The sequence below is a fragment of the Oncorhynchus clarkii genome, chromosome 23 (genome assembly GCF_045791955.1).
Source record: "Oncorhynchus clarkii lewisi isolate Uvic-CL-2024 chromosome 23, UVic_Ocla_1.0, whole genome shotgun sequence".
Taxonomy (NCBI): Eukaryota; Metazoa; Chordata; class Actinopteri; order Salmoniformes; family Salmonidae; genus Oncorhynchus; species Oncorhynchus clarkii.
In genome coordinates this window covers 31,902,874-31,920,000 of record NC_092169.1, presented here as the reverse complement: position 1 = coordinate 31,920,000, position 17,127 = coordinate 31,902,874, and the positions used below count along the sequence as shown (strand labels likewise).

Sequence of the window (17,127 nt, the reverse complement as noted above, 5' to 3'; positions counted from 1 at the left end):
ACACACACACGCTCCCATACACGCACACACACACGCTCCCATACACGCACACACACGCTCCCATACACGCACACACACGCTCCCATACACGCACACACACGCTCCCATACACGCACACACACGCTCCCATACACGCACACACATGCTCCCATACACGCACGCACACACACGCTCCCATACACGCACGCACACACACGCTCCCATACACGCACGCACACACACGCTCCCATACACGCACGCACACACACGCTCCCATACACGCACGCACACACACACACTCCCATACACTCCCATACACACACACACTCCCATACACACACACACGCCCATACACACACACACACTCCCATACACACACACACACTCCCATACACACAAACACACTCCCATACACACACAAACACACTCCCATACACACACAAACACACTCCCATACACACACAAACACACTCCCATACACACACAAACACACTCCCATACACACACAAACACACTCCCATACACACACACACACACTCCCATACACACACACACACACACACACACACACACACACACACACACACTCTCCCATACACACACACACACTCCCATACACCACACACACACTCCCATACACACACACACACTCCCATACACCACACACACACTCCCATACACACACACTCCCATTCTCACACACACACACTCCCATTCTCACACACACACACTCCCATACACACACACACACTCCCATACACACACACACACTCCCATACACACACACACACACTCCCATACACACACACACACATACACACACACACACTCCCATACATACACACACACTCTCCCATACACACACACACTCCCATACACACACACACACACACTCCCATACACGCACACACACACACTCCCATACACGCACACACACACACTCCCATACACGCACACACACACACTCCCATACACGCGCACACACACACACTCCCATACACGCACACACACACACTCCCATACACGCACACACACACACTCCCATACACGCACACACACACACACACGCTCCCATACACGCACACACACACGCTCCCATACACGCACACACACGCTCCCATACACGCACACACACGCTCCCATACACGCACACACACGCTCCCATACACGCACACACACGCTCCCATACACGCACACACACGCTCCCATACACGCACACACACGCTCCCATACACGCACGCACACACACGCTCCCATACACGCACGCACACACACGCTCCCATACACGCACGCACACACACGCTCCCATACACGCACGCACACACACGCTCCCATACACGCACGCACACACACGCTCCCATACACGCACGCACACACACGCTCCCATACACGCACGCACACACACACACTCCCATACACACACACACTCCCATACACACACACACACTCCCATACACACACACACACTCCCATACACACACACACACACTCCCATACACACACACACACACTCCCATACACACACAAACACACACACACACTCCCATACACACACACACACTCTCCCATACACACACTCTCCCATACACACACACACACTCCCATACACCACACACACACTCCCATACACACACACTCCCATTCTCACACACACACACTCCCATACACACACACACACACTCCCATACACGCACACACACACACACACACACTCCCATACACGCGCACACACACACTCCCATACACTCCCATACACACACACACTCCCATACACACACACACACACTCCATACACACACACACTCCATACACACACACACACTCCCATACACACACAAAAACACTCCCATACACACACAAAAACATACATACACACTCCCACACACTCCCACACACACACTCATACACACTCCCACACACACACTCCCATACACACACACACACACACTCCCACACACACTCATACACACTCCCATACACATACACACTCCCATACACACACACACTCCCATACACACACACACACTCCCATACACACACACACACACACACACTCCCATACACACACACACTCCCATACACACACACACTCCCATACACACACACCCATACACTCCCACACTCCCATACACACACTCATACACGCACACACACTCCCATACACACACTCATACACGCACACACACTCCCATACACACACTCACACACACGCGCTCCCACACACACACACACACGCTCCCATACACACACACGCACGCTCCCACACACACACACACGCTCCCACACACACACGCACCCGCTCCCACACACGCACCACACTCCCATACACACACACGCTCCCCCACACGCGCTCCCACACTCCCATGCGCACACTCCCATGCGCACACTCCCATGCGCACACTCCCATACACACACTCCCATACACACACACACGCTCCCATACACACACACACGCTCCCATACACACACACGCTCCCATACATACACACGCTCCCATACATACACACGCTCCCATACACACGCTCCCATACACACACGCACACTCCGATACACACACGCACGCTCCCCCACACTCACGCACACGCGCACGCTCCCACACACACACGCACGCTCCCACACGCTCCCACACACACACACGCTCCCACACGCTCCCACACACACACACGCTCCCACACACACACGCACACAAGCTCCCATACACGCACCACGCTCCCATACGCACACACGCTCCCCGACACGCGCACACACGCACACTCCCACACACGCACACTCCCACGCACACACGCTCCCATACACACACGCACACTCCCATACACACACGCACACTCCCGCACACGCACACTCCCATACACAAACACACACTCCCATACACACACACACACTCCACTACACACACGCTCCCATACACACACGTGCTCCCATACACACACACACACACTCCCATATTCACACACACACACGCTCCCATACACACACACACACACACACACACACGCTCCCATACACACACACACGCTCCCATACACGCACACACGCTCACGCACACACGCTCCCACACACACACACGCAATCACGCTCCCACACACACACACGCACACACGCTCCCATACACACGCTCCCATACACACACACACGCTCCCATACACACACACGCTCCCACACACACACACGCTCACGCACACACGCTCACGCACACACGCTCCCACACACACACGCACACACGTTCCCATACACACGCTCCCATACCCACACACACACGCTCCCATACACGCACGCACACACACGCTCCCATACACGCACGCACACACACGCTCCCATACACGCACGCACACACACGCTCCCATACACGCACGCACACACACACACTCCCATACACTCCCATACACACACACACTCCCATACACACACACACACTCCCATACACACACACACACTCCCATACACACACACACACTCCCATACACACACACACACACTCCCATACACACACACACACACTCCCATACACACACAAACACACTCCCATACACACACAAACACACTCCCATACACACACACACACATACACACACACACACTCCCATACACACACACACACTCTCCCATACACACACTCTCCCATACACACACACACACACTCCCATACACCACACACACACTCCCATACACACACACTCCCATTCTCACACACACACACTCCCATACACACACACACACACTCCCATACACGCACACACACACACACACACACACACTCCCATACACGCGCACACACACACTCCCATACACTCCCATACACACACACACACTCCCATACACACACACACACACACTCCATACACACACACACACACACACTCCATACACACACACACACTCCCATACACACACAAAAACACTCCCATACACACACAAAAACATACATACACACTCCCACACACTCCCACACACACACTCATACACACTCCCACACACACACTCCCATACACACACACACACACACTCCCACACACACTCATACACACTCCCATACACATACACACTCCCATACACACACACACACTCCCATACACACACACACACTCCCATACACACACACACACACACACTCCCATACACACACACACTCCCATACACACACACACTCCCATACACACACACCCATACACTCCCACACTCCCATACACACACTCATACACGCACACACACTCCCATACACACACTCATACACGCACACACACTCCCATACACACACTCATACACGCACACACACTCCCATACACACACTCACACACACGCGCTCCCACACACACACACACACGCTCCCATACACACACACGCACGCTCCCACACACACACACACGCTCCCACACACACACGCACCCGCTCCCACACACGCACCACACTCCCATACACACACACGCTCCCCCACACGCGCTCCCACACTCCCATGCGCACACTCCCATGCGCACACTCCCATGCGCACACTCCCATACACACACTCCCATACACACACACACGCTCCCATACACACACACACGCTCCCATACATACACACGCTCCCATACATACACACGCTCCCATACACACGCTCCCATACACACACGCACACTCCGATACACACACGCACGCTCCCCCACACTCACGCACACGCGCACGCTCCCACACACACACGCACGCTCCCACACGCTCCCACACACACACACGCTCCCACACGCTCCCACACACACACACGCTCCCACACACACACGCACACAAGCTCCCATACACGCACCACGCTCCCATACGCACACACGCTCCCCGACACGCGCACACACGCACACTCCCACACACGCACACTCCCACGCACACACGCTCCCATACACACGCTCCCATACACACACGCACACTCCCATACACACACGCACACTCCCGCACACGCACACTCCCATACACAAACACACACTCCCATACACACACACACACTCCACACACGCTCCCATACACACACGTGCTCCCATACACACACACACACACTCCCATATTCACACACACACACGCTCCCATACACACACACACACACACACACGCTCCCATACACACACACGCTCCCATACACGCACACACGCTCACGCACACACGCTCCCACACACACACACGCAATCACGCTCCCACACACACACACGCACACACGCTCCCATACACACGCTCCCATACACACACACACGCTCCCATACACACACACGCTCCCACACACACACACGCTCCCTCACACACGCACACACGCTCACGCACACACGCTCCCACACACACACGCACACACGTTCCCATACACACGCTCCCATACCCACACACACACGCTCCCACGCACACACACGCTCCCACGCACACACGCTCCCCCACACGCTCCCCCACACACACACACACGCTCCCCCACACACACACACACTCCCACACACTCCCATACACACACACGCTCCCCCCCACACACACACACTCCCATACACACACTCCCATACACACACTCCCATACACACACACACGCTCCCATACACGCACACACACTCCCACACACACACACACTCCCATAAACACACACGCTTCCATACACGCACACGCTTCCATACACGCACACACACTCCCACACACACTCACATACACACACACACACACTCCCACACACACTCACACAAACACACTCCCATAACACACACACTCCCATAACACACACACTCCCACACACACACTCCCACACACACACACACACTCCCATACACACTCCCATACACTCCCACACGCACGCACACTCCCATACACACACACTCACACTCCCATACACACACTCATACACACTCACTCACACTCCCATACACACTCCCACACACACACACACACACTCCCATACACACTCCCATACACTCCCACACACACACTCACTCCCATACACACACACACTCATACACACTCCCACACACACACTCATACACACTCCCACACACACACTCCCATACACACACACACTCCCACACACACACGCTCCCACACACACACACACACGCTCCCACACACACTCATACACACTCCCATACACACACACTCCCATACACACACACACTCCCATACACACACACACACTCCCATACACACACACACACTCCCATACACACACACACTCCCATACACACACACACACTCCCATACACACACACACTCCCATACACACACACTCCCATACACACTCCCACACACACTCCCACACGCACGCACACTCCCATACACACTCCCATACACACACTCATACACACTCACTCACACTCCCATACACACTCACTCACACTCCCATACACACACACACACACATACACACACACCCATACACACACACACTCCCACACACACACACTCACTCCCATACACACACACACTCATACACACTCCCACACACACACTCATACACACTACCACACACACACTCCCATACACACACACACACTCCCATACACACACACACACTCCCACACACACTCATACACACTCCCATACACATACACACTCCCATACACACACACACTCCCATACACACACTCCCATACACACACTCCCATACACACACACACACTCCCATACACACACACACACACACACTCCCATACACACACACACTCCCATACACACACACACTCCCATACACACACACCCATACACTCCCACACTCCCATACACACACTCATACACACACACACACTCCCATACACACACACACACACACGCTCACACACACACACACGCGCTCCCACACACACACACACACGCTCCCATACACACACACACACGCTCCCACACACACACACACACACGCTCCCACACACACACGCACCCGCTCCCACACACGCACCACACTCCCATACACACACACGCTCCCCCACACGCGCACACACACGCTCCCACACTCCCATGCGCACACTCCCATGCACACGCTCCCATACACACACACACGCTCCCATACACACACACGCTCCCATACACACACACGCTCCCATACACACACACGCTCCCATACACACACACACGCTCCCATACACACACACGCTCCCATACACACACTCACTCACACTCCCATACACACTCACTCACACTCCCATACACACTCCCATACACACACACACCCATACACACACACCCATACACACACACACTCCCACACACACACACACACACTCACTCCCATACACACACACACTCATACACACTCCCACACACACACTCATACACACTACCACACACACACTCCCATACACACACACACACTCCCATACACACACACACACTCCCACACACACTCATACACACTCCCATACACATACACACTCCCATACACACACACACACTCCCATACACACACACTCCCATACACACACACACACTCCCATACACACACACACACACTCCCATACACACACACACACACACACACACACACTCCCATACACACACACACTCCCATACACACACACACACACATACACACACACCCATACACTCCCACACTCCCATACACACACTCATACACACACACACACTCCCATACACACACACACACACGCTCACACACACACACGCGCTCCCACACACACACACACACGCTCCCATGCACACACACACACGCTCCCACACACACACACACACACACACGCTCCCACACACACACGCACCCGCTCCCACACACGCACCACACTCCCATACACACACACGCTCCCCCACACGCGCACACACACGCTCCCACACTCCCATGCGCACACTCCCATGCGCACACTCCCATACACACACGCTCCCATACACACACACACGCTCCCATACACACACACGCTCCCATACACACACACACGCTCCCATACACACACACGCTCCCATACACACGCTCCCATACACACGCTTCCATACACACACGCACACTCCCATACACACACGCACGCTCCCCCACACTCACGCACACGCGCACACATGCTCCCACACACACACGCACGCTCCCACACACACACACAAACGCTCCCACACGCTCCCACACACGCACACGCTCCCACACACACACGCACACAAGCTCCCATACACGCACCACGCTCCCATACGCACACACGCTCCCCGACACGCGCACACACGCACACTCCCACACACGCACACTCCCACGCACACACGCTCCCATACACACGCTCCCATACACACGCTCCCATACACAATCCCATACACACACACGCTCCCATACACACACGCACACTCCCATACACACACGCACACTCCCGCACACGCACACTCCCGCACACAAACACACACTCCCATACACAAACACACACTCCCATACACACACACACACTCCCAAACACACACTCCCATACACACACGCTCCCATACACACACGTGCTCCCATACACACACACACACACACACACACACACACACACACACACACACTCCCATATACACACACACACACGCTCCCATACACACACACACACGCTCCCATACACACACACACGCTCACGCACACACGCTCCCACACACGCTCACGCACACACGCTCCCACACACACACGCACACACGCTCCCATACACACGCTCCCATACACACACACACACGCTCCCACACACACACACGCTCCCTCACACACGCACACACGCTCACGCACACACGCTCCCACACACACACGCACACACGTTCCCATACACACGCTCCCATACCCACGCACAAACGCTCCCACGCACTCCCATACACACAATCCCATACACACACTCCCATACACACACACACGCTCCCATACACGCACACACACACACACACTCCCATAAACACACACGCTTCCATACACGCACACGCTTCCATACACGCACACACACTCCCACACACACTCCCACACACACACACACACTCCCATACACACACACACTCCCATACACACACACACACACACACTCTCCCATACACACACACACTCTCCCATACACACACACACACTCTCCCATACACACACACACACACTCTCCCATACACACACACACACACACACACACACACTCTCCCATACACACACACACACTCTCCCATACACACGCACTCTCCCATACACACACGCGCTCTCCCATACACACACACACTCTCCCATACACACACACACTCTCCCATACACACACACTCTCCCACGCACACATGCTCCCACGCACGCTCCCCCACACGCTACCACACACACACACGCTCCCCCCCACACACACACACACACGCTCCCCCACACACATACACACACTCCCATACACACACTCCCATACACACACACGCTCCCACACACACACACGCTTCCACACACTCCCACACACACTCCCATACACACACACGCACACACACTCCCATACACACACACACTCCCATACACACACACACACACTCCCATACACACACACACTCCCATACACACACACACACACTCCCATACACACACACACACACACACACTCCCATACACACACACACACTCTCCCATACACACACACTCTCCCATACACACACACTCTCCCATACACACACACTCTCCCATACACACACACTCTCCCATACACACACACACACTCTCCCATACACACACACACACACACACTCTCCCATACACAAACACACACACACACTCTCCCATACACACACACACACACTCTCCCATACACACACTCTCCCATACACACACACTCCCATACACACACTTACGCTCCCATACACGCACACACGCTCCCATACACGCACACACACTCCCACACACACACACTCCCATACACACACACACTCCCATACACACACACACACACTCTCCCATACACACACACACACTCTCCCATACACACACACACACTCTCCCATACACACACACACACTCTCCCATACACACACACTCTCTCCTATACACACACACACTCTCCCATACACACACACTCACACTCTCCCATACACACACACACACTCTCCCATACACACACACACACTCTTCCATACACACACGCACCCATACACATACACACACACGCTCCCATACACATACACACACACACACGCTCAAATACAGACACATACACACACACGCGCTCCCATTCAGACACATACACACACACGCGCGCTCCCATACAGACACATACACACACACACGCTCCCATACAGACACATACACACACACACACGCGCTCCCATACACACACACACTCTCCCATACACACACACACACACACACTCTCCCATACACACACACACACACACTCTCCCATACACACACACACACACTCTCCCATACACACACACACACACACTCTCCCATACACACACACACACTCACACTCTCCCATACACACACACACTCTCCCATACACACACACACACACTCTCCCATACAGACACACACACACGCGCTCCCATACAGACACATACACACACACACACGCTCCCATACAGACACATACACACACACGCGCTCCCATACAGACACACACACGCGCTCCCATACACACACACGCGCTCCCATACAGACACATACACGCGCTCCCATACAGACACACACACACGCGCTCCCATACAGAAACACACACACGCGCTCCCATACAGACACACACACACACGCGCTCCCATACAGACACACACACACACGCGTTCCCATACAGACACACACACACGCGCTCCCATACAGACACACACGCGCTCCCATACAGACACACACACGCGCTCCCATACAGACACACACACACACACGCTCCCATACAGGCACACACACACACACACTCCCATACACACACACACACACACGCACGCTCCCACACACGCACGCTCCCATACACACGCACGCACCCATACACACACACGCGCACGCACCCATACACACACACACTCCCACACACTCCCACACACACACACTCCCACACTCCCACACACACGCACACTCCCACACACACGCACACTCCCACACACACGCACACTCCCACACACGCACACTCACGCACACTCCCGCACACACACACTCCCATACACACACACACACACACACTCCCATACACACACACACACGCTCCCATACAGACACACACACTCTCCCATACACACACACACACTCTCCCATACAGACACACACACACGCGCTCCCATACAGACACACACACACGCGCTCCCATACAGACACATACACACACACACACACGCTCCCATACAGACACATACACACAAACGCGCTCCCATACAGACACACACACGCGCTCCCATACACACACATGCGCTCCCATACACACACACACGCGCTCCCATACAGACACATACACGCGCTCCCATACAGACACACACACACGCGCTCCCATACAGAAACACACACACGCGCTCCCATACAGACACACACGCGCTCCCATACAGACACACACACACACACACGCTCCCATACAGACACACACACACACGCTCCCATACAGACACACACACACGCGCTCCCATACAGACACACACACACGCTCCCATACAGACACACACACACACGCGCTCCCATACAGACACACACACACACTCCCAGACACACACACACACACACACACACACGCACGCTCCCACACACGCACGCTCCCATACACACGCACGCGCACGGACCCATACACACACACACTCCCACACACACACACTCCCACACACACACTCACACGCACACTCCCACACACACGCACACTCCCACACACACGCACACTCCCACACACGCACACTCACGCACACTCCCGCACACACACACTCCCATACACACACACACACACACTCCCATACACACACACACGCTCCCATACAGACACATACACACATACACACACGCTCCCATACAGACACATACACACACGCTCCCATACAGACACATACACACACGCTCCCATACAGACACATACACACACGCTCCCATACAGACACATACACACACGCTCCCATACAGACACATACACACACGCTCCCATACAGACACATACACACACACGCGCTCCCATACAGACACATACACACACACACACACACGCGCTCCCATACACACACACACTCTCCCATACACACACACACACACTCTCCCATACACACACACACACACACTCTCCCATACACACACACACACACTCTCCCATACACACACACACACACACTCACACTCTCCCATACACACACACACACACACACACTCACACTCTCCCATACACACACACACTCTCCCATACACACACACACACTCTCCCATACACACACACACACTCTCCCATACACACACACACACACTCTCCCATACAGACACACACACACGCGCTCCCATACAGACACACACACGCGCTCCCATACAGACACATACACACACACACACACGCTCCCATACAGACACATACACACACACGCGCTCCCATACAGACACACACACGCGCTCCCATACACACACACGCGCTCCCATACAGACACACACACACGCGCTCCCATACAGAAACACACACACGCGCTCCCATACAGAAACACACACACGCGCTCCCATACAGACACACACACACACGCGCTCCCATACAGACACACACACACGCGCTCCCATACACACACGCTGACACACACACACGCGCTCCCATACACACACACGCCCCCATACACACGCACGCTCCCATACACACGCACGCACCCATACACACACACACGCACGCTCCCATACACACGCACGCACCCATACACACACACACGCACCCATACACACACACACTCCCACACACTCCCACACACACACACACTCCCGCACACTCACACGCACGCACACTCCCACGCACACGCACACTCCCACAGACACACACACACGCGCTCCCATACAGACACACACACACGCGCTCCCATACAGACACACACACACGCGCTCCCATACAGACACACACACACGCGCTCCCATACACACACGCTGACACACACACACGCGCTCCCATACACACACACGCCCCCATACACACACACACACACTCTCCCATACACACGCACGCACCCATACACACACACACGCACGCTCCCATACACACGCACGCACCCATACACACACACACGCACCCATACACACACACACTCCCACACACTCCCACACACACACACACTCCCGCACACTCACACGCACGCACACTGCCACGCACACGCACACTCCCACACACACGCACACTCCCGCACACGCACACGCACACTCCCATACACACACACACACACTCCCATACACACACACACACACTCCCGCACGCACGCACGCACACACTCCCACGCACGCACGCACGCGCACACACACACTCCCATACATACACACATGCTCCCACACGCGCGCGCTCACCCAAACACACACACACGCAATTGGGTACTTGTAAGTGAACATTTCATGGTAATGTCTACACCTTTTGTATTCGGCACACGTGACAAATTAAATTTGATTGGTTGTTAAAATCTGAGGCTGTAAGCAATGGAGCAGTCTCCCTACTGAGTGTCCCACCGTTTGATTAGAAATGGTTTGCACACAAACGCTATAATGTAAATATTATACAACACATAGGCCTATGTTCCATTTTATAATATTGATTAGTGTGTGTGTGCGTGTGTGTGTGTGTGTCCAGTGAGGACCAGACAGAAGACTTCCTTGCGTTGTTTGACAGCAGCTCAGACGGACGCAGGAAGCTGGCCAGCCTCAGTAAGGCCTCCCCGGACCGTACCACCTGGAACATCCTGGTACTTAATCTATCCCCTCTCAAATAAATCAGATTGTGAGACAGTAGATCTACTCAGATCAATCAATTATAAATCCCTTTTTACAACAACAGTTCTCAGGGTCATAAAGTACTATATAGTAACCTCTATCACATAGCCTGCTGCAGGGGTTATTGTGGACAGTTTATATCCTCTAACTCAATATTGCGTTATAGCCTAGATATGCTGCTACACTTTTATCCAATGGTTGTGGATCACAGAAACCTGACTTGTGCATTTCCTTTCCCGTTTCAGGATGACCAGCCAAGAGCATTCCCTATACCTACCAGCTCTCGCTCCACGGGCAGCGTGGACTCTCCCATCACCAGTGGCCCGAAGAGGAGAGAGACCGGGGTAGCCCTGGCTGCCAACTTCACTGCTAACAACAGGTGGGTCGCCTTAATTAATTTAATTTCCCAGATGCATATGCATTGGTTGCGTAACCTGATTAATCAAATCAAATGTATTTATATAGCCCTTTGTACATCAGCTGATATCTCAAAGTGCTGTACAGAAACCCAGCCTAAAACCCCAAACAGCAAGCAATGCAGGTGTAGAAGCACGGTGGCTAGGAAAAACTCCCTAGAAAGGCCAAAACCTAGAGAGGAACCAGGCTATGTGGGGTGGCCAATACTCTTCTGGCTGTGCCGGGTGGAGATTATAACAGAACATGGCCAAGATGTTCAAATGTTCATAAATGACCAGCATGGTCAAATAATAATAATCACAGGCAGAACAGTTGAAACTGGAGCAGCAGCACGGCCAGGTGGACTGGGGACAGCAAGGAGTCATCATGCCAGGTAGTCCTGACGCATGGTCCTAGGGCTCAGGTCCTCCGAGAGAGAGAAAGAAAGAGAGAATTAGAGAGAGCATACTTAAATTCACACAGGACACTGGATAGGACAGGAGAAGTACTCCAGATATAACAAACTGACCCTAGCCCCCCGACACATAAACTACTGCACCATAAATATTGGAGGCTGAGACAGGAGGGGTCAGGAGACACTGTGGCCCCATCCGATGACACCCCCGGACAGGGCCAAACAGGAAGGATATAACCCCACCCACTTTGCCAAAGCACAGCCCCCACACCACTAGAGGGATATCTTCAACCACCAACTTACCATCCTGAGACAAGGCTGAGTATAGCCCACAAAGATCTCCGCCACGGCACAACCCAGGGGGGGTGCCAACCCATACAGGAAGATCACATCAGTGACTCAACCCACTCAAGTGACACACCCTCCTAGGGACGGTATGAAAGAGCCCTAGTAAGCCAGTGACTCAGCCCCTGTAATAGGGTTAGAGGCAGAGAATCGCAGTGGAAAGAGGGGAACCGGACAGGCAGAGACAGCAAGGGCGGTTCGTTGCTCCAGAGCCTTTCCGTTCACCTTCACACTCCTGGGCCAGACTACACTCAATCATATGACCCACTGAAGAGACGAGTCTTCAGTAGAGACTTAAAGGTTGAGACCGAGTTTGCGTCTCTCAAATGGGTAGGCAGACCATTCCATAAAAATGGAGCTCTATAGGAGAAAGCCATGCCTCCAGCTGTTTGCTTAGAAATTCTAGGGACAATTAGGAGGCCTGCGTCTTGTGACCGTAGCGTACGTGTAGGTATGTACAGCAGGACCAAATCAGAGAGATAGGTAGGAGCAAGCCCATGTAATGCTTTGTAGGTTAGCAGTAAAACCTTGAAATCAGCCCTTGCCTTGACAGGAAGCCAGTGTAGCGAGGCTAGCACTGGAGTAATATGATACATTTTTGGGGTTCTAGTCAGGATTCTAGCAGCCGTATTTAGCACTAACTGAAGTTTATTTAGGGCTTTATCCGGGTAGCCGGAAAGTAGAGCATTGCAGTAGTCTAACCTAGAAGTGACAAAACCATGGATACATTTTTCTGCATCATTTTTGGACAAAGTTTCTGATTTTTGCAATGTTACGTAGATGGAAAAAATGCTGTCCTTGAAACAGTCTTGATATGTTCTTCAAAAGAGAGATCAGGGTCCAGAGTAACGCAGAGGTCCTTCAGTTTTATTTGAGATGACTGTACAACCATTAAGATTAATTGTCAGATTCAACAGATCTCTTTGTTTCTTGGGACCTAGAACAAGCATCTCTGTTTTGTCCGAGTTTAAAAGTAGAAAGTTTGCAGCCATCCACTTATGTCTGAAACGCATGCTTCTAGCGAGGGCAATTTTGGGGCTTCACCATGTTTCATTGAAATGTACAGCTGTGTGTCATCCGCATAGCAGTGAAAGTTAACATTGTGTTTTCGAATGACATCCCCAAGAGGTAAAATATATAGTGAAAACAATAGTGGTCCTAAAACGGAACCTTGAGGAACACCGAAATGTACAGTTGATTTGTCAGAGGACAAACCATTCACAGAGACAAACTGATATCTTTCCGACAGATAAGATCTAAACCAGGCCAGAACTTGTCCGTGTAGACCAATTTGGAGCTCTATAGGAGAAAGCCATGCCTCCAGCTGTTTGCTTAGAAATTCTAGGGACAATTAGGAGGCCTGCGTCTTGTGACCGTAGCGTACGTGTAGGTATGTACAGCAGGACCAAATCAGAGAGATAGGTAGGAGCAAGCCCATGTAATGCTTTGTAGGTTAGCAGTAAAACCTTGAAATCAGCCCTTGCCTTGACAGGAAGCCAGTGTAGCGAGGCTAGCACTGGAGTAATATGATACATTTTTTGGGTTCTAGTCAGGATTCTAGCAGCCGTATTTAGCACTAACTGAAGTTTATTTAGGGCTTTATCCGGGTAGCCGGAAAGTAGAGCATTGCAGTAGTCTAACCTAGAAGTGACAAAACCATGGATACATTTTTCTGCATCATTTTTGGACAAAGTTTCTGATTTTTGCAATGTTACGTAGATGGAAAAAATGCTGTCCTTGAAACAGTCTTGATATGTTCTTCAAAAGAGAGATCAGGGTCCAGAGTAACGCAGAGGTCCTTCAGTTTTATTTGAGATGACTGTACAACCATTAAGATTAATTGTCAGATTCAACAGATCTCTTTGTTTCTTGGGACCTAGAACAAGCATCTCTGTTTTGTCCGAGTTTAAAAGTAGAAAGTTTGCAGCCATCCACTTATGTCTGAAACGCATGCTTCTAGCGAGGGCAATTTTGGGGCTTCACCATGTTTCATTGAAATGTACAGCTGTGTGTCATCCGCATAGCAGTGAAAGTTAACATTGTGTTTTCGAATGACATCCCCAAGAGGTAAAATATATAGTGAAAACAATAGTGGTCCTAAAACGGAACCTTGAGGAACACCGAAATGTACAGTTGATTTGTCAGAGGACAAACCATTCACAGAGACAAACTGATATCTTTCCGACAGATAAGATCTAAACCAGGCCAGAACTTGTCCGTGTAGACCAAT

General features: G+C 52.6%; 1 protein-coding gene across 2 annotated transcripts in view; it reads left to right on the top strand.

Annotated features, from left to right (window-relative positions):
- Positions 1–17,127, top strand: part of LOC139381708 (centrosomal protein 131) — a 58,762-nt gene that overhangs the window by 7,550 nt on the left and 34,085 nt on the right. For both annotated transcript variants that reach the window (XM_071125435.1, XM_071125434.1), the window contains exons 4-5: positions 13,602–13,713; positions 13,987–14,120. In XM_071125435.1, coding sequence (XP_070981536.1) covers positions 13,602–13,713; positions 13,987–14,120 — 246 coding nt within the window. The remainder of the gene's footprint in view (positions 1–13,601; positions 13,714–13,986; positions 14,121–17,127) is intronic.